Source organism: Mytilus trossulus, unplaced genomic scaffold, assembly GCF_036588685.1.
Source record: "Mytilus trossulus isolate FHL-02 unplaced genomic scaffold, PNRI_Mtr1.1.1.hap1 h1tg000210l__unscaffolded, whole genome shotgun sequence".
NCBI classification, from domain to species: Eukaryota; Metazoa; Mollusca; class Bivalvia; order Mytilida; family Mytilidae; genus Mytilus; species Mytilus trossulus.
In genome coordinates this window covers 1,062,197-1,083,640 of record NW_026963310.1, presented here as the reverse complement: position 1 = coordinate 1,083,640, position 21,444 = coordinate 1,062,197, and the positions used below count along the sequence as shown (strand labels likewise).

The 21,444-nt window shown below is 33.4% G+C and overlaps 1 protein-coding gene and 3 non-coding genes across 4 annotated transcripts; all 4 read right to left on the bottom strand.

The window, feature by feature from the left end:
* Nucleotides 1-981: 981 nt before the first annotated feature.
* On the bottom strand, nt 982-16,419 carry LOC134700984 (small ribosomal subunit protein eS8-like). The gene is made up of 6 exons (XM_063562126.1): nt 16,320-16,419; nt 15,240-15,346; nt 12,495-12,594; nt 8,001-8,176; nt 5,009-5,144; nt 982-1,134 (listed from the first exon to the last, which is right to left on the bottom strand). The coding sequence occupies exons 1-6, from the start codon at nt 16,321-16,323 to the stop codon at nt 1,025-1,027; spliced, it is 633 nt and encodes a 210-aa protein (XP_063418196.1). The 5' UTR covers nt 16,324-16,419; the 3' UTR covers nt 982-1,024.
* LOC134701026 (small nucleolar RNA SNORD51) lies at nt 5,712-5,787 on the bottom strand. The gene has a single exon (XR_010104017.1). It is a non-coding gene; the product is annotated as a small nucleolar RNA SNORD51 (small nucleolar RNA).
* Nucleotides 6,033-6,108, bottom strand: LOC134701025 (small nucleolar RNA SNORD51). The gene has a single exon (XR_010104016.1). It is a non-coding gene; the product is annotated as a small nucleolar RNA SNORD51 (small nucleolar RNA).
* LOC134701024 (small nucleolar RNA SNORD51) lies at nt 6,395-6,470 on the bottom strand. Its single transcript, XR_010104015.1, has one exon. It is a non-coding gene; the product is annotated as a small nucleolar RNA SNORD51 (small nucleolar RNA).
* Nucleotides 16,420-21,444: the final 5,025 nt, after the last annotated feature.

Sequence of the window (21,444 nt, the reverse complement as noted above, 5' to 3'; positions counted from 1 at the left end):
CCTCAACTGGAGGGATAATGTTCAATATTCATATGATTAAGACAATCTTTCAGTTTAATTAAGGGCTGGCCCTGGCATGTTATTAACTGCTAATAGTCATTTGTTAACCATGTATCATTGTTACTCATTCTAACATCGAATTCATACTTCTTTTACACAAGAGTTACAACTATGTGTATTGCTGTGCGTTTAATTTTTCTACATTGGCTACAGGTTTAGGGGGAGGGTTGAGATTTTAAAAACACATGGTTAACCCCAATGCATTTCTGGGCCTGTCCCAAGTCAGGAGCCTCCGGCCTCTGTTAGTCTTGAGCAATTATTAATTTTGTTCATTTATATATTTCCGTGTAATTAATTAAGCAATTTACATCCATAATTTCGAGTGATGAAAGTGACCCAAACAAAATAAAACTCCTGGCATCTGTGTTTTGTTTTTAAGTTTCATATCATTTAATCGAGACAAACTAAGATAGAATATGGAAACGAAAATTCAGCAATTTTTACATTGTAAAGGAGCAGAACTCTAGAATAGTAAAATGATGCCAACAATTTCAAACTTGACCTGTGTTTTGTGGTAATAAGCATTGTGTATCATTTTCATAATAATTGGTGTAGGCAAACTTAAGTTTGAGGAAGACAAACTACCTTAGTATCGCAAGAATAAGAACTTGAAGCAACTTTTCCAAGTTAGAAAGGGGCATATTTCTAGAACTGTAAATGAATCTGTCAAAATACAAACTCTATCTGCTAGTATAAAATAATACTATTTTTTTACTACCGTGTGACACAGGTGATCCGTTGCGGAGGAAATTTACGAAGAAAAGAAAAAAAATGAAGTTTTGGTGCTTGGCATATTGAGTAAGAATTTCATAATTTGTATGACGCAAACTAAAATTAAGAGTATGGAAACCAAACTTTCGACAGACAGACAGACATACTATCAAGGGTAACACTTAATGCCCCCGAATGAAATAAAATCAATTCTTCCTCATATTTTTTTTAATTTCTGCAGACACATCACAGTTTATTTGCCTTTCTTGGTCTTGATCTTTTTCATGTAGAATTCAAGTTCTTTTCCTTCTAGGATGTAGCCATCAGCCCTTCCACATTTCCCTGGTCGAGAGGAAAGCTTAGCTAAAAAATAAAGAAAGGCAAGTTCTTAGTATTTCTGTCCCAAACTTTGAAACTACATAGATAAACTCACCATTATGACATAGATACCAGTATTAAATATTATAATTAGATATAAAGTCTACATATTTTTTTATATCTTTTTTCTAAATAAACTCACATCTTCACACTTAAACCATAAGTCCTACGGCATTGGCTTGTAAAATTGCTTTTAGGTTTGAAAAATTCTTCTGAGCAGATTCCAACTTAAAAAGTTTTTAAAATTGAGCTTCTGGCTTGTGTACCAGTTTGAAGGCTATCATCCGAGTTTACGCCAGGATGGTAATTTTGAATTTGCACCAGACTTACATTTCTTGTACAAAAGTGACGCTCGAATCAAAGTTTAAAAAGCCCAAAAAAAAGTATGCTGTTGATGAGCATATAGGACAAAATTCCTGATAGTTTGGCCAAATATAGCTAGTGTAATCAATTCCTGAGGTAGAAAAAATTCCAAGTTTTGTGAACAATTTTTTAGTTGTGACCGTATCAATTATAATTCAAAAAAAAAAAAAAATGGTAAAAAAAAAAATCAAAGCAGAAAGGAAAATAAATATTTATCAAGCATTGTGTTAATTTGCGTCACTCAGAAATAATAATCATCATCGTCTATTGACTCGAAGCGAGCTGGGATTATAATTGACATCATTGTGACTTTTACAGAAGAAAAAAATCCATTCAAGTATGTGGAATGAAAAAGACAAAATAAATAACTTTAATTAGATTTTTTGTTCCATTTTTTTACTTCAAAATAAAGGCACAGTGACTTAGAGATGAAGAACTCCATGACCCCCCCCCCGACTCCTCCCAATCCATCTTGGAAATTAAGAAAGGGAATTCAAACTTATGGAGAGAATTACATGAACTAGAATTTAAATGCACATTTGAAATTATTGACCACTACTTAATTCAAGTTTTTCTTTGTCAACATTTAAATAATTTAATTTTTATTTTTCTATGTAAATGTTAAGATCATATCATATCAGGTTGAATCACTTCATTTCACCTAAATATTTAGTGGGGCCCAAATCAGCTGATAAAATGTTGTTCAAATCTTCTCAATTTTAACTTAATCATTATAAAGTCACTCAGAAATAATAATCATCATCGTCTATTGACTCGAAGCGAGCTGGGATTATAATTGACATCATTGTGACATTAAATAAAGAATAAAATTGGTACACTTTTTGTCAGCACTACCATTACAGAACTTTTATATAGAGTTGTACACACAATAGTGCTTATAATGGAAATTCCATAAAACTATGAAATCAAGATGATACCTCTTTGAAAATTATTTGATTGGTACTGATTTTTTAACTTGTAAAGGCATTGTTGACAAAAAAATCTAGAAAGTTTTTGTATGTACGAGAGAGATGAAATATAATTTTCCATATAGTTAATACTCTTTGAAAAATAATTTGTTGACATAAATTTTATGAAAGTCACATAAATTGTACATATCATACCACTTCCAAGACTGGAAGGATGGATCCTAAATGACCAGTTGACCAAGACAAAAATAAATTAAAAGTTATATCTCAGTAATATTAACGTCTTTTTTTTTTTATATATCAAAACTAGCTTTACTGTTTTTATTCGGGAAAAATGCATATTTTTTTTATTGTAATTGGGAAGTTTTTATTACACATCAAAGTTTTTTGTTGACCTTTGTCGTCTTTTTTGCAGTTTTTTCATGTATATTTTGGTTGACAAAAAATGTTCAGCCTGAAAGCTACTTTTTGGGAAGGAGAAGGAAATGGAAACCCTGATGGTACTTAATAACATTGAAAACCACATGTGTTACAAACACCGTGATGATTCTAATCAGAAACCCTGATCTCAAAAGCACTTTCATAATATCAAAATTGTAACATGAATATGAATAGGGGAGTGTAAAGTGTATTGGGAGGAATTACTGCCATTTTCCCCCCCAAGTATTTGGAAATTTTCTCAGGGGAAAAAGCTGTATTTCTGAAGTAATTTAAGGCAAACAACATCACTGTTTCTGGTGGTCATAAAATGAACTGTATTATATGTCACTCAGAAATAATAATCATCATCGTCTATTGACTCTAAGCGAGCTGGGATTATAAATTACATCATTGTGACATTTTTTTTATAAAGGTTCACAGCTCTTTTGGTCGTGAAAACCATATAAGGTAGTCAGGTTGACAAATTTGATGAAAAGATGGCGTTTAACAACCTTGACTGGCTGGCAAGCTTCTGATTTTTTATCATATGGTTGTTTTTATATTGATTAGATTAAGAGACCAAATATTTGATTATTTTGTTTCAAAATAAATAATGATTATGCGACTATATTGGCAAAAAAATTGTGATTACCAATATGTGATTATTTGGACACCCCTAAGTCATAATATGTGTCAGGTTGGGCAAGAAAATATAAAGTAACTCCAGATTAGCTTTTCTTAAGAATCATTAAAATCAAATCAATTGTTAACAAAGAAGAGATGATGATAAACAGTCAGAACAGCTGATAATTGATGCACTTCCCTCTGCTTAAGTTGTGCCTTGCATCCTTGCCCTTTGGTCTCCCTTTTCATGTCGAGAAGAAATGAAATGTCCCACATTAATTTAACATCAACCTCAAACATTTTAATATCAAGTGTAACCTAAAGAGCACAGAAAATCTTTGGCATTAATATCAGAGTAACTATGACAACAAACATTGGGAGAAGTTACGCTGGTGTCAGAACGACTACAGCACATCTCCCTGGGGTCAAAGTGGTCATCATCATTTATAGCCATAAATTAAACATAAAAACTTCCAAAATCTGGTACTATGAACTGATTCTCTGCCAATTAGTTATTTTACGGGAAGCTAGAGTGCCTGGAGAGAACGGACTTCACCAACATTGACCCTTCCACAGGATATCCGACAAATACTCATATAGACAATTTCCCTGACATTTATTCATCTTAAATAATACTTAAGTTAATTCAAAATTTTGACTGGCGTAAAGTTTGTAAATTCCATCCAACTACAGTTGCAATTCCCCATAGGCCATTTTGATTCTGACTCATGAAAATTAATTTGGGAATGTGTCCTGTGATGACCCCCCCCCCCCCCCCCCCCTGTCCTGTAATATCATATAAAGTTATTAACTGAAGAATATTAAAAGAGACATTACCCAAATTTGTACTTGATCCGGAGATTTGAGGTAATAAGTATTGTGTATAAGTTTCATAACATTTGGTTGAAGCAAACTGAAGTCAAGGAAAGGAAACCAACTTTGGGACTTACGGACAGTTAAGGGTAAAACTTTCAGCTTGGGCATGAAAAATAATTAAACATTTCACTTTTTTTACCTTTCCATATCTTTTCTTCTAAAGGGTTCATATCAACCTTGATCCCATGTGCTTACATTTTTGTTGATACTAAATGAAAATGTATCAGTACTATCAGTGTAACTATGACAACCAAGTCACAGAAAGTGGTTATGCTATAGTCAAGACGACATTTAGCACCACTTTCTAGGTTTAGAATTTATCATCTCTTAGTACTGATGTAAAGCATGTTCACATTCCAAAAATTTATATAAAGGGAGGTAACTCAAAAATCTTAAAGGTGACATCACCCAAATTTGATTTGTATAATTTTGAAAAAAATATGCATTGTGCATCATGCACATTAGTCCTTAGTCATGAAATTGAGCTTTGCCCAAAATTTTCTCCACACCTTTTCTCGACAATACCACACGTCACTGGGCAACATTTTTTTTTGGCTAGGCCACCATTTGAAATTTCCCCCCTACCTTGACAACAATGATCCTCCAGATATGAATCCTCTTTATGTATACTACAATTTTGTACCTACCCATAACTCGACTAGCACTGAACTGTTCATCCAAGCCTTGCTCTACTTTAGCAATCTTTTGTCTTTCCTGGTATTTCTTCACAAGTTTCTTGGAGGCTTTGTCTAATTTGTTAAGAACACCTTCTTCTTGTTCTGTCTGAAATAGAGAAAAGTTCACAAAAATATGAAATACATGTACTGTATGACCGAATAGACATTGTTCATAGGTATAGGATTTTAGGAGCTGTTAATGATGCAGTTTACGATCTGATCCTACAGTCTGGTCTAGAATGATGTATTACATAGCAAACCATGTTTACCCCATGTTTTAGAAATTCAGACATTTATTATTTGAACAGATTTAATTTTGAATTTGAATAGACATTGATAGAAAAAACATTGTGTTCTTGTTGTGTATACCGTACCAGAATCTGTATTGTGTGTTTCTCATTGTCCTTTACATGTATATCAAAACGTATGATACTTTGTTTATTGTGTAGATAATTACTTATTTTCTTTTTGTATGCAAAATTTCTCATATACATCTGAGGAAATAAAATTAAATTCATTCATTGTGCATTTATGCAGTTACACTTGGTTCTGAGTTTGTATAGCATATGACAGGTCTGCTTTACTCTTAACTATATTGAGTTTATGTGAAATGGTTTAATTCATTTACAGACACAAGGGATTGGTTTTAAAACAAGTCAGGACAATGTTTTGACTGTACCATCAGATATTAAATAATCCATCAGGACTCAGCCGAAAGATGGTGTTAGTTTTAATCATCATTGATACTGGATTCAAACTGGTTTTTTTATGCACCTTATTTTTGGAATCATTTGTCAGAACTTATCTCTGTAACCATTGTAACAATTAATTTCATATCAGAGGTGTTCCTGTTAAACTTTTGTCCACAAACACTTGTTAAACAGTATGTCACCACTTTCACCCCTGTTACATGTCTTGCCACTATTTAAATCTCAAGACTGTCCATTGTTATGTCATTATTTAAACCTCAAACACTTTCCTAAAGTTACTCACACAGTACCATCAGATATAAAATGATCCATCAGGACTCAGCCGAAAGATGGTGTTGGTTTTAATCATCACTGATACTGAATCAACTGTTTATCAGTTTATTTTTTGGGGGTGCTACCTTTTTCCTGGAATCAATGTCGAACTGATGCCAACCCTTGTCATACTATTTCTTGCCTTGCCTCTATTAACCAGTTAACACATCACCATTTTAACCCCACCATAGTTCAACTGTTGGTCATATCTTACCACTTAAACCCTACAATCCTCATCACTGTTATGTCACCATTTACCACTTATACAATTATCACAGGTCACGTCATCATTTAAACCTCAAACACTTTTTCAACATTATACAATTATGTCACACAGTATCATCAGATATAAATTAATCCATCAGGACTCAGCCGAAAGATGGTGTTAGTTTTAATCATCACTGATACTGAATTTAATCTACTGTCAGCACAAATCATTAGTGTCTTCTTAGTGATGATAAATAGTTATGTCTAATCCATTGACCCCTCGTCAAACTTTATATCGCATCTTGCCCCTTGAACCCTTACACTATACACCACCACTGACCCCTAAAACCATTGTAAAACTTCAGATCACCATTTTAACCTCAAACTATTGTCAAACTGCAAGTCACATCTAACCCCAAAAATCCTTGCTAAAACTATACGTCACATCTAACACTTTGAACACTTGAACAGTGATCGCTTCTAAAACAAAAATGGTGCATAGTGACAAATGTAAGCGTCCCACATGGCGCACAATATTTTTCACTTCGTTTTGAAACATTTAAATATCGTCAAATGGATTTCTGATCATGTTCCTTGCCGCCATGTGTGTGTACACAAATGTGTAATGTTCTTCCAATGATAGGAGCACCGTATATTTTTGGACATCTCTGGTGTTTTCCTACGGTAATAATACAACCATGCGGTATAACTGATTACCAAAAAACATAATTAACCACCATTCATGATATAACTTCTTATAAAACCTATGAACATGAACAAGGCAACAGTACCAGTTTTAACATTGTAAATAAAAGTTATCTTAAATATTGTCCGTTTTTTAAGAAGTTATTGTATATTCATTGAAATTGAAATTACACAATCACAGGAACAATATCCAGGCCATAATAAATAATTGGGTTTGTTTGCCCAAACACTACCTACCCAGAAAAAGCTGCCTACTCAAATTCTTTTATTGTACTGATTTGAAGAAGTTATTTTTAATCAAATAGGCTGGAAGACTAATAAACATCTGATACTGCAATTTCTTTTTTGGAAAAAAGAAAAGAAAATGCCTACCTACCTACCCACTGTCTCAACCTTTGGGTAGGGTTTGAGCAAACCAAAATATTTTTAAGTGTGGCCCATTAATTAGAATCATAAAGGTAAGTACCACCACCTCTTTGCAGAAATTTACACTTTAATTTTTTACTGTAGTCAATTCAAATGGCTCATTCATTTGACAGATCTGCTTAAAGAAAACAAGTCAGGACAAAGTTTTGACTGTACCATCAGATATTAATTAATCCATCAGGACTCAGCCGAAAGATGGTGTTAGTTTTAATCATCACTGATACTGAATTTCAAACTATTTGTTACCACTTACCACTTGCAACTCTCGTCACCATTTACCCCTCAAAACCTTGTCAAATTAATGTCGCCATTTACCCCTAGTCTGAGACTAATTCAAATTTTCTCACTTGTATTTTAAATGAAATAAACCAGATTTTTCTCAAAACTGTAAAAATTAAAAGTCTGAAATGACCAAATCTCAATAATAAATACATGCCATAATTTCTGAATTTACAGCATTCGGAAGGATTTTGGTGCAGACTAGCTCAGTATGTTAGGCATGGATTAAATCTGATTGACTAATATAAATGTCCCCCTGTTTGAAGTAGTGCAGTATACAATGATTTAGAGATCAGTAAATATCATCTGTACAATATACCAACCAGTTTAACATTCTTCTTTCTACCAAGAGGTTTAGCATAGTGAGCTTCATACCACTGTCTGAATGGTGTAGCATCGATAGAGACAACGGCACTCTTAACCAGAGTTTTAGTTCTCACTAACTCGTTGTTACTGGCATTGTATAAAACATCAATAATACGAGTCTTTCTTGCAATAGCTGAAATGATAAAATTTTATTTTATATTTCTGGTTTTCATAAAACAAAAATAATTCGAGTCTCTATTGTTGTATATAGATAATTAATTTTCCTTTAGACTAATTTTTTTTTCTTTCCCTAGAGTGATTTATGCATCTTGAACCGATGACATTTGAACAATTGCCAACACTTAATACAAGACTTTCTGTTGATTTCTGGACTTTTTGTGTGCTTGTGATATGCCATTTCATTTACATGCACCACACATCAACTCAGTCTGCACCAGAAACTTGTTTAACTAATAGTCCGATAACCCATATTCGGACATTTTTCTTATTGGCCCAAAAGAAATTACTATTCTGGATGAAATTTTACTAATCTGGGTCATCGGACTAGTGGCTAACCATGCAGACTGCCAACACTCTTAAGTTAAATTACTTGTCACTCAGAAATAATAATCATCATCGTCTATTGACTCGAAGCGAGCTGGGATTATAATTGACATCATTGTGACATTTACTATAACACAAGTTATCAAGACAGCACCTCATATTGAAGAAACATATAAAATCGTTCATACAGTGAATGGCCATTCTCAGTTTTCAAACATGATCAGTATCATGAAAAACAAAACCTAGAGAAAACGGTCTTATACAATACATGTACACAGTTGCTGAAACAGGACATCTATCTAGTTATTATTAATCTTAACATGAAAGCCACTGTGGCACGAAATTGTGTAGATGTTTAGATTAGTTTTATGTTGATGGTTTGTTGTTTCATTTACGTACAACATGAATATGAGATGTCTGGACAAATTAATCTCATTTTTTTTCACAGATACACAACATGCTGGTGATTTCTGGATTAAGTGTGTGCTGGTGATATGCTGTGTTATTAGATATACCACACATACTGTCATACATGTAGTTCTACCAACTCTCTTGGAAAAGTGAATTACTTGTCACTCAGAAATAATAATCATCATCGTCTATTGACTCGAAGCGAGCTGGGATTATAATTGACATCATTGTGACATTTCAACTTGATAGAAATAACAAGAGTTATCGAGGCAGCACCCCACATTGGAGAAACATATAAATTATTTATTCAGTAAATGGCAATCCTCTTTTCAAAACATGAAAAACGAAACAAAAACGGTGAAAACATTGCCTGTTTAATAGTTTAAAGATTGTTCCTACACACATCTATCAAGTAATTATTAATCTTCACTAAAAAGTCAGTGTTGCATGAAACTGTCTTGATTTTAAAGTTATTATGTGTTTGTGTTATGTTGTTTCATTTCAGTACACCATGAATATTTTTGCTTTGTCTTTGTCACTCAGAAATAATAATCATCAAAGTCTATCGACTCGAAGCGAGCTGGGATTATAATTGACATCATTGTGACATCTTATAAACTTGAAATAAAATTATAAATAAATTATTGGGACTGCAACAGTGATGCAACATTTACAGTAAAAATATATTCAACTCAACTGAGGCCTTTCCTTATTTCCAAACATGATTCCACTTTCCACATTTGCACCGTTTAAAAATTGTAATCAAGAAAAACAAAAACTCACTATAATAATGAAATTGGCATTCCTTACTGGTTTTTCTTTTACAGATTGTGACTTGATGGAGAGTTTTCTCTGTAAACTCTTACCACATCTTCATCTATCTATTTAGTATTAAAATGTGTTGCTGTTTTATTGATGTATACCACATGTTTTAGCTGCGACTCCCTGGGTAAGGTGAATTACTTATCACTCAGAAATAATAATCATCATCGTCTAATGACTCGAAGCGAGCTGGGATTATAATTGACATCATTGTGATATTTAAACTTAAGATAGAAATAAATGGATAAGTTAGACAGTAACCTAACAGTGGTGATTAATATGAAACTGCCAGACTCCAAGAATCGTTAGTGGGAACTTTCAAAGGCGACCACTCTAGAGAGACCATCTTTAAAATGAGGTTCCAATTAAAACCAGTTGCTTCACAGGGCGCAGCATTATACGACCGCAGATGTAGAACCCTGAACAGTTGGGACAAATATGGACACAACTTTTAAGTTTGATACAGCTTTAAATGTGGATTGTGATAAAATAGTTGACACAACATAGGTTTATGTCACATTATGATTTGAACCCTTAGGAACTTAATGTAGACCAATTTGAAAACTGGACCAAAAATTAAGAATCTACATACACAGTTAGATTTGGAATATCAAAGAACCCCATTTATTCAATTTTTGATGAAATCAAACAAAGTTTAATTTTGGACCCAGATTTGGACCAACTTGAAAACTGGGCCAATAATTAAAAATCTAAGTACATTTTTATATTCAGCATATTAAAGAACCAAAAGGATTCAATTTTTGTCAAAATCAAACAAAGTTTAAGTTTGGACCCTTTGGACCTTTTTGTAAACCAATTTGAAAACGGGACCAAAAATTAAGAATCTACATACACAGTTAGATTTGGCACATCAAAGAACCCCAATTATTCATTTTTGATGAAATCAAACAAAGTTTAATTTTGGACCCTTTGGGCCCCAAATTCCTAAACTGGTGGGACCAAAACTCCCAAAATCAATACCAACCTTCTTTTTATGGTCATAAACCTTGTGTTTAAATTTCATAGATTTATATTCACTTATACTAAAGTTATAATGTGAAGACCAAGAAAAATGTTTATTTGGGCCCTTTTTTGGCCCCAAATTCCTAAAATGTTGGGATCTCAACTCCCCAATTCAATACCAACCTTCCTTTTGTGGTCATAAACCCTGTGTCAAAATTTCATAGATTTCTATTTACTTAAACTTAAGTTACTGTGCGAAAACCAAGAAAATGCTTATTTGGGCCCTTTTTGGCCCCCAATTCCTAAAATGTTGGGATAAAAACTCCCAAAATCAATCCCAACCTTCCTTTTGTGGTCATAAACCTTGTGTTAAAATTTCATAGATTTCTATTAACTTTTACTAAAGTTAGAGTGTGAAAACTGTAAGTATTCGGACGACGACGCCAACGTGATAGCAATATACGACGATTTTTTTTTCAAATTTTGCAGTCGTATAAAAACCATTTTGCAAGTGACTGGGATCAGGACATATTGTTTCAATTTTCAAACGATTGAGTTGTTATTACAGGAGTAGACAAATTAAACTGGATAATTCCGACTCCTATTCTAAAGAAAACATTTGAATAGATAGTATTCCTGTAGAAATTAGTTGATAATTTTCTTTATATCTGGGGTTTTTCATGTGTTGATGGTATGCGGTCTGGACAAATTAATCTCATCTTTTTTCACAGATACACAACATGCTGGTGATTTCTGGATTTAGTTTGTGCTGGTGATATACCACACATACTGTCATACATGTAGTTCTACCAACTCTCTAGGAAAAGTGAATTACTTGTCACTCAGAAATAATAATCATCAAAGTCTATTGACTCGAAGCGAGCTGGGATTATAATTGACATCATTGTGACATTAAAATTTAAGATAATTAATAAAAAATAGAAGTTATTGAGACAACACCTAACAGTGGCAAAACATATGAAACTGTACAGTCAAACTGTATCAAGAATCACTTACTAGGAATCATCAAAAGTGACCGATTAACAGGGGCCATCTTTTTAAATGAGGTTTTAAAGAATTCTGATTCCACATTTTGCACACAACTGGGATCAGGGCACTTGTTTAAATTATCAATCGATGGAGTTTGTGTTCATGTGAGTAGAAAAATATAAATAGTGGATTCTGTCACTTTAAATCTGAAGAAAACATTTGAAATGGGTAATATTCTTATAAGAGTTGACGACACTGGTGCATAAAACTCTCTTTACTTCTTCATTTTTTCTTGTGTTGATGGTATGCTGTGACAGTAACCTACAATACTTATTTTTGTTGACTCTCTTGAAAGGTGAATTACTCGTCACTCAGAAATAATAATCATCATGGTCTATTGACTCGAAGCGAGCTGGGATTATAATTGACATCATTGTGACATTAGAACTTCAGATAGAAATAATAGGAAGTTATCGAGACAGCAACCCAACAGCGGTGAAACTTTTGACCACTTTTCCAAAGATTTAATTGAATGGGGAGGGGGGTTTATGATTTAATCAATATTTTGTTTTTTAAATGGCTAAAAAGAGCATTTCACCATCCCTTCCCCCATCCTTACATTTATTTCTGGACTAGCCTTTAAGTGAAATTATTTTTGTCAAAGCTCTTTTTCACACTTAAAAACACATTTTAAATTTTGATGTCATCCTAGTAAAAGGCCATGAAGAAAGCTAAGGATATATATTTGGATTATTTTATACCTTCAGAACCCCATGAGAAGTTGCCTTGATCCAAACGTAATGCTCTGTATTTCTTATTTCCACCCATTGTTCTTACAGTATGTATTCTCTGTGTTCCAAGCTGAAAAACAGGCATAATATTACCCCTTAAGAAAAAAACAAAAGAAAACAACTTGGGATTATAATTGATATCATTGATGCTATAGACTTGAAAAAAAATATCTGAACTAGAAAGATGTGTGCAACAATTGTTGGAATATTTGTCTTTTGACTTGTGGTTTGAAAATATTTTGGTGCGATCTGAATAATGGCTACTGGACTTTCTTAATAGCAGCTGGGTAACCATTGCTTAGAGTTCGATAATTTATTTTGGCAGGTTTCGCAGCTACTTTGCAAGTTCTTTTTGATGTTAAATTACTGCAGCTGGAATTCAGCTTCAATAGTTTTTTATATATAAAAATGTGTTCTTCATGTATAATCGCAAATAATCTAATAGAATAAACTTTTTTTTTAATTTTGTAAGTTTAACTTTAGAATGGAGAAGATCTATATAAATTGGTATTATCCACATTTATGGGACCACGGTATTATTCTTAAAATAATATCAGTCAACCTGTCTAGAGGAAGAATTTTGTCCATTACCCACATGTTTGTGCCATGACAAAAAAAATACCTGTAAATCTAGATCTTTATTCATTAAAAATTGATGCCAGTTTTGGTGTTTAATACTCATGTGGAATAGGATCTGCTAACCCTTCCAGAGCACACGAGATCACCCCTAGTTTTTGATGGGGTTTCTGTTGCTTATTCTTTAGTTTTTTATGTTGCGTCATTTGCACTATAAACGTATTTACACTTTTGGTATTTAGCTGAATTTGGTCTCCAAATGACCTAAGATTGCCACCGAATAACCTTTTGACGTCAAGCAACAATCACTTTTTTATTGTAACATCAAGTTTTTTTTAATTGTTATGTCAAAGTTAACAGGAACCTGTGTGATTCTATGTAATGGCCGACGAATTTGCATACAAGTGAAAATACGTCTATTATTCGTCTGTTTTATCTTTTTTATTTTTAGACAGGACGTTGTCGGTTTATTTTTGATTCATTAGTTTGATTGTCCCTCTGATATCTTTAAGAGGATCCTACACAATCTTAGTTCATAGTGTGTTTTTGCAGAGACATATAAATACAGAGATTGGCAACTTATCGTTACGACTATTAACCAGCGGTCAACTTCACGCGTGTGCACGAGATTTCTCGAGAGTAGAAAATTCGGCAAACAATCCGCCATATTGATTATTAACAAACTGCTTTAACGTACAGAAAACAACCAAATTATAATAAAATACAATCTAAATCGACACAATTCAGTTAAGAATAACTTAAATTTATGTAGAGGCATAGTTCATTTGTAATTTTTAGGTTTCTTTATTAATAGTTAATAAAATTATAGGCGAATTTATATCCCAATTCAAGAAGCCCAAATTTTAGATTCTGTACTCGATGAGGCTCCCGACTTTTGGAACAAAAATAAATAAAACTAAGCAATATTTCGAGGTTGTGCTTGTTTAAACAATGACATATAAGGTTTACAAAACGGTTTCTTCTATCATAGTTGGACTAGGATAATCCTGAATAAAATGATTGTTGGAAAACAAAACTACTTGAATGGTATCAAAATGGCTTCAGAGTCATAACGTTCTTTTACTTAAAAATTAAAGCAATGATAATTTAATTACTAAACACATGCTAATGTTCTTGTTGTTAAGCTCCATTGATTCAGGTTTTAATGTTGGCAATTAAAAATCTTAATCAGGGTAATAAAAATGTTTATAATTTGACACCTATTAATAAGTAAACATCCCGTAAGATACATGAAGTAAAGATCAAACATGTAAGGTTATCAGCAGCTGTGTGATTCTTTCTCTTAATAAGTTAGTAACTGATGTTATTAAACCACTTGGACATGCAGAAATGTCACCTGCTGTTAACAAATTGATGAAGTCTTTCTAGATTAATTATTAACATCATAAACAAGGTAGTGTGAACCCCTGGTGTTAAAACTTTACACTTTTTATCAAAGATAATTTCAGAATCTTGTCATAGTCAAGACATTTGTAACCATCAGTAGCAGTAACATCTGCACTTAAACTCTTGTCAATTTCCTTGACTTTTTTTTTTTGGAAAAGGGGGGGGGGGGGGGGGGGGGGTAAACACCTGTCGCTAGAACAAAGTCGTCGTCACTATCTACAAGTGGGTCATTGTCTGTGTATTCCCATAACAATATATCTAAATCTCAATTGTCGTCCCATGATAAAAAAAAATCTGTCTTGGAATAAATATAACTATTGAGATGAAAGTTTATTTTAAAAGGGGAAATCTCGCTTGCTGACATCTTCGACATTACACAGTTATTTCCTGCAAAGGTTATAATTTTCCACATACACACCTAATCATGGGACCCCCTAATTAACAGACCAATTGATGCTACATGTAAACAGTGTAATTATTATTCATCTGCGAATTTATTTACAATACAAGATTTTAATTCTGAAAGTCTTTGTCCTGGTCCTAAATACAAAGAAAAACAACAGGGTGTTCCGAGTGATTATTATCGATTGTCTAGACTACCGCTAATCTCGTTATCATATGATTAGAGGATGCTGGGTACGAGTTTACACGCGTGAAGTCAGTGAGATTTACAAGTCTCTAATCTCTTTAGTATACATGTCTCTGGTTTTTGTAACAATACATATATCTTACTTTAGTGTTTGCTGGAGGACGTCCCAATTCAAACTTCCTCTTTTTTCTCATCTGGGTCATACGACCTCCAGTCTTCCTCCTCTTGTGCCATTTATCACGAGAGATACCTAGTTCAAACAAAGATATTTAGGCATTAGAAATATACATTATTATAAAAGACAATGTTTATATAGTAATAACAATTTTGAGTTTAGAATTTTTCATTCATTATCCAGTGGGTACATGCATAAAACAAAGGAAACTACTATACTGGTTTAATGATAAGAGAACATTCACTTTTCAAGTGGATAAAAACAGAATTGTTTAGAAAATGTACTTTCCCATAAAAATTTTGACTAAAATTTTACTTTCTGACATGAATTAGTTTTCAATTTCCCTATCCTCTGTCGTCCAATGGCTGAGGGACATCAGAGCTCATCTCATTTTAAAAAGGGATGACTGCTAAATGTCAACTTACAACAGACTTGACAGCCTCTAAGCTGAAGAAAGCAAATTTTCAAGCTAAATTCGGCAACCATAACAATAAAACTTCAGACATTTCTACATCTTTTGGGATCTATATTATAAAATTTGCTATACACATGACACAGTTACTTTGTAATATTTTTTGAAAAATTTAAATATCGAATTCAGTTGAAATGACAAGACATTTTTTGAGTGAGAACTTACTTTTGTCCCATGACTGTACTTTCAAGTAACTCAAAATCACAATTTACAAAACTATATTAATTATTATGGGAATACAAATTTCGTGTCACCGAGTGAACATTCACGAGTTTCAACCAAATAGGGAGTAAATTTCGTACACAGATGTTACTAACAACTCTTCTGTTCATAATGTCAACGCTAGCAATGAACGCTGAACATTGTAAAATGAAACCAAACCAAACGTGTCTGTAGGTTAAACCGATACAAGTTTCTTCAGGTAATTTCAGGTTTAAAAAAACGTCATGTCTTTCAAAATTGTGTTATCGAAATTGCAAACAAAGATGACTGTATTTCTAAATGAGTTTAGGTCTCTATTTATTCCCGATGGTTGAGATATAGTAGGATTTAAGTGTTTAATAATTTTTGGCATACCCATGATGGAGTTTCAAACCGGAAAAAGAAAGATCACAGGAAGTCACGATGTAATCATACCATATCGGTTGCGGAGATGAAAATATTTCCGAAATTTAAAAAATCATAACTTCAAAAAAGAAAACTTAGGGTCTCTATTTTTATATGGCCAATGTCATGGATTCATGGAATTGTATAGAAATTTTAAAAGATGGAAAAAGAAAAATTGAAGCAATCACTCTATCCTCAAACTATAATCTATGCATAATTAATTCATGCTTCCCAACAAGCGATATATATAATGGGACTATAAAGACTCGTCTTATCACGGAATACTCTGAATGTCTAGTTATAGTCAGAGACTTTCTATTCTTTAGTATATATTCTACGATATGATACAAAAATGATATGAGGAAGGCACTATCTTAAATTGCAGTTTACAAAGACTATGTTCTACATATAGTTTTTGTCTAAAACAAGCATTCTGTGCATTGCATGCCAATACATAGTCCACTACCAATAAAAAATTCATTGTTTTGAACCAAAATTATAACTTGACTGATCTATAACTTGTTATGGTGTAAACTATATAACAATTATCAGAAGTCTTCAAGCAAGACGAAAAAAAGTCCTGAAAAGTTAAACTGATCAAACAAACATCAATGATTATATAGGGGGTGGGGTGGGGAGGGGGGTCCCACTAACATGTTTAACCCCGCCACATTATTTATGTATGTGTCTGTCCCAAGTTAGGAGGCTGTAATGCAGATGTCGTCGTTTTTTTATGTGTTACATATTTGTTTTTCGTTATTTTTTTTTACATAAACAAGGCCGTTAGTTTTCTCGTTTGAATTGTTTTACATTGTCTTATCGGGGCCTTTTATAGCTGACTTTGCGGTATGAGCTTTGCTCATTGTTAACGGCCGTACGGTGACCTATAGTTGTTAATGTTCGTGTCATTTTGGTATTTTGTGGATAGTTGTGTCATTGGCAATCATACGACATGTTCTTTTTTATATGATAACTTGACTTTTGAAAAACTTGATGGTAGAAGAAAATGGATTTCAAACTGGAGGAAATAATGATTCAAAAAATAACTTTTTTCATCATCCTTGTCAGCCATCCTCACAAACAATTAATATATAAACAGCACAAAATTTGGAACTGTTCAGCTACAAATAGCTCAACTCGCGTTCAAGTAGAAACAAGCACGACTGTAACAATCTGAAGTGGAGACTGTGAATTAGAAAACCATAAGAAGGACTTCATACAAAAAACTACTCTGTGATGAAATACACACTGAAAATCAAAATAATCAGAAGGACTCCTTAAAACTCAATACGACGAATCAACTTCAGACCAACTTCAAACCATTACAAATGAATTAATCAAATGCAAGTTAAGCAACAAAATTACCTGTTCCAGCAAAACCAATTTAAAAACCAGGGTCAAAACGTAAAGCAACGCAATCTACTTGAAAGCAACGCCCAGTGGCGAATTCATAAATTTTCATAAGTGGGAGCCCACTGACCGCCGAAGAGGGGCCCGCTCCCGTCACGCTTCAGTGATTCGATCCCTATATAACCAACCATAATTTTTTCAGAAAAGGATGGGCCTGGCCCCTGCCCCCCCCCCCCTTAATCTGTCTCTGACGCCATCTGTTCGAAAACATCTGTAATTATGTAAATTACTATATTCTCATTGAAAAAAAATCAGGAACCGTAACAAAACCATCCACCACACACTGAATTGAAAACAGCAAAGAAACTTCTAAGACATTAACAAAGAATAGAGAAAGCCATTTCTAGAAAATAACTCTACCAACAGAATATGGAAAACCCACAACAATATCTATTTTTTTTATAGATTAAAAATAGAAACCGAAAATTAAAAAAAATAAAATATTACAACTTATTAAAAAAATGATGGCGAAAAGGAATAGTATACCCTCATGCAAACCAAAGAAAAGTATTTGCAAAAAACTATGAAGACTTAAGTATGCCAAAATATTATGAATATGACAACTCTTATTTAGAACTTGGCAAAACACGCCAAAACATGATTGAGAAATGTTGTAAGGAAAATCAAGTTACATCTGACCCATATACGGAAATTCAAAATTCAAATATATAGGTAAATCAAAAGATGAATATGGGCTCACAGCCAAACATCATACCAGAATAGTATTTGTATCCATCTGCTGAGTTAAGTTTTTTTCAACTGATATTTTTATAGTTTGTTCTTATGTTGTATTGTTACACCACTGTCCCAGATTAAAGGAGGATTGGGCGTCCGTTTGGTGCTGTGTTGTATATTTTTTTTTCGTTCAATGTGTTATACAAAACTGACCAGGCTGTTAGTTTTTCTCGTTTGAATTGTTTTGCATTTGTCGTTTTGCCTAGGGCCTATTATAGCTGAGTGTACGGTATGATCTTTGCTAATTGGCGATGGCCGTACTGTGACCTGCATGGCTATATTTGTTATTTTCAGTGTCATTTTGTCTCTTGTGAAGTATTGTCTCATTGACAATAATACCGCATCTTCGTTTTCATCTTCGATTCTCACAAAAGTATACTCGTTGGTGACATGAACGCATCAATATTCGCATGGCTCTCGGTAAAAAAAAAGTTATGACCCAAATAGACATTTCAGATCTTTTGCAGAAATACAAGCTATTAATTAACATTTTTTGATTGAATTAATCCTGCCAATTGATATTTTATCGTGTGATTTTCTTTGTTGTGATGTTATGCTTTTGTTTCAGAAACTGAAAGGAGAAGGTTTGGTACCATTCAAACGTTTAATCCCGCTGTAAATGTTTACACCTGTCCTAAGTCAAGAATCTGATGTACAGTAGTTGTCGTTTGTTTATGCAATCTATACGTGTTTCTCGTTTCTCGTTTTTTTATTAGCTCACCTGGCCCGAAGAGCCAAGTGAGCTTTTCTCATCACTTGGCGTCCGTCGTCCGTCGTCCGGCGTTAACTTTTACAAAAATTTTCTCCTCTGAAACTACTGGGCCAAATTTATCCAAGCTTGACCACAATCATCATTGGGGTATCTAGTTTAAAAAATGTGTCCGTTGACCCGATCAACCAACCAAGATGGCCGCCATGGCTAGAAATAGAACATAGGGGTTAAATGTAGATTTTGGCTTTTAAACTAAAAAACCAAAGCATTTAGAGCAAATCTGACATGGGGTAAAATTGTTCACAGATCAAGTTCTATCTGCCCTGAAATTTTCAGATAAATCGGACAACCCGTAATTGGGTTGCTGCCCCTGAATTGGTAATTTTATGGACATTTTACTGCTTTGGTTTATTATCTTGAATATTATCATAGATAGAGATAAACTGTAAACAGCATGAATTGGCAATTTTAAGGAAATTATACCGTTTTTTGGCTAGTATCTTGAATATTATCATAGATAGAGATAAACTGTAAATAGCAATAATGTTCAGCAAAGTAAGATCTACAAATAAGTTAATATGACTCAAATAGTCAGTTAACCCCTTTAAGGAGTTATTGCTCTATATAGTCATTTTTTACCAATTTTTCGTAATTTTTTCTAATCTTTTGCAAAAATCTTCTCCTCTAAAACTACTGGTCCAAATTTAACCATGCATACTTGGCCATAATCATCATTGAGGTATCTAGTTTACAAAATGTGTGCGGTGACCCTGCCGACCAACTAAGATGGTCGCCATGGCTAAAAATAGAACATAGGGGTTAAATGTAGATTTTGCCTTTTAAACTCTGAAGCAATTCAGACATGGGGTTAAATTGTTTTGCAAGTCAAGATCTACCTGCCCTTAAATTTTCAGATGGATCCGACTATAAGTTATATGTTTCGCTACTGACCCCGTACGGATCCATAGAGGGTTAGTAAAATCCATAGGGGGTGAGGCCGGATGCCGAGTCCCCTATGAATTTTATTCACCTTCTATGGGTCCTTAGGGGGTCAGTAGTTATAAACCGTATAACGAATTTATTGGACGCTGGACTTTTTTTTTGTATTGCGGCGTTTTGTTGAAAAATAAACAATGAAACACAACAACATTAATAGATGACGTCGGCATTAACGCGTCACGAACCCCATATGAAACTTACTAACCCCATACGGTCTCAAAGGGGGTCACCACGTGACGGCGTTTAACCAATCACAACGTGATAATTCATCTGTGGTCCGATAAAACTGGTTGTTGGGTTGCTGCCCATGAATTGGAATTTATTAAGGAGATTTTGCTGTTTTTGGTTATTATCTTGAATATTATCATAGATAGAAAAACTGTAAACAGCAATAATGTTTAGCAAAGTAAGATCCACAAATAAGTCAACTTGACCAAAAAGTTCAGCTGACCCCTGAAGGAATTATTGCCCTTTATAGTAATTTTTTAATAAATTGTAAATTTTGTAAATTTTTGTAAATTTTGTAAATTTTTGTAAATTTTGTAAATTTTGTAAATTTTTGTAAATTTTGTAAATTTTTGTAAATTTTGTATTTTTTTGTAAATTTCAACAAAATATTTCCCTCTGTAACTAATGGGCCAGATTCATTATAAATTGATATAATGAGATAATTGTAAGAAGCAAGAATGTTCAGTAAAGTAAGATCTACAAACACATTACCATCACCAAAACACAATTTTGTCATGAATCCATATGTGTCCTTTGTTTAATATGCACATAGACTAAGGTGAGCGACACATGCTTTTAAGAGCCTCTAGTAAAGTTTAGACCGTTGGGTTTCCCGTTTGAATGGTTTAACACTAGTAAGTTTGGGGCCCTTTAAAGCTTGTTGTTCGGTGTAAGCCAAGGCTCCGTGTTGAAGGCCGCACATTGACCTATAATGGTTTACTATTTTAAATTGTTATTTGGATGGAGAGTTTTCTAATTGTCGTTGTTCGGTGTGAGCCAATGCTCCGTGTTGAAGGCCGTACACTGACCTATAATGGTTTACTTTTTTAAATTGTTATTTGGATGGAGAGTTGTCTCCTTGGCACTCACATCACATCTTCCTATATCTAGTCACTTATGCCAACATGCATGGGAGGTACACCAACCTACATGCAAGGAATAGGATAATTCCAAATTGCATACATTTTAAGTCATGTGAAGTTCAATATTCTAGAAGTTGAAATATGCCAA

Excerpts from the sequence above, each read along its gene's own strand:
- LOC134700984 (XM_063562126.1), bottom strand. Across the intron at positions 8,177-12,494 it reads CTTCTCATGGGGTTCTGAAG|CTATTGCAAGAAAGACTCGT; the intron begins GTATAAAATAAT and ends TTATCATTTCAG. Across the intron at positions 1,135-5,008 it reads CAGTGCTAGTCGAGTTATGG|CTAAGCTTTCCTCTCGACCA; the intron begins GTAGGTACAAAA and ends TTTATTTTTTAG.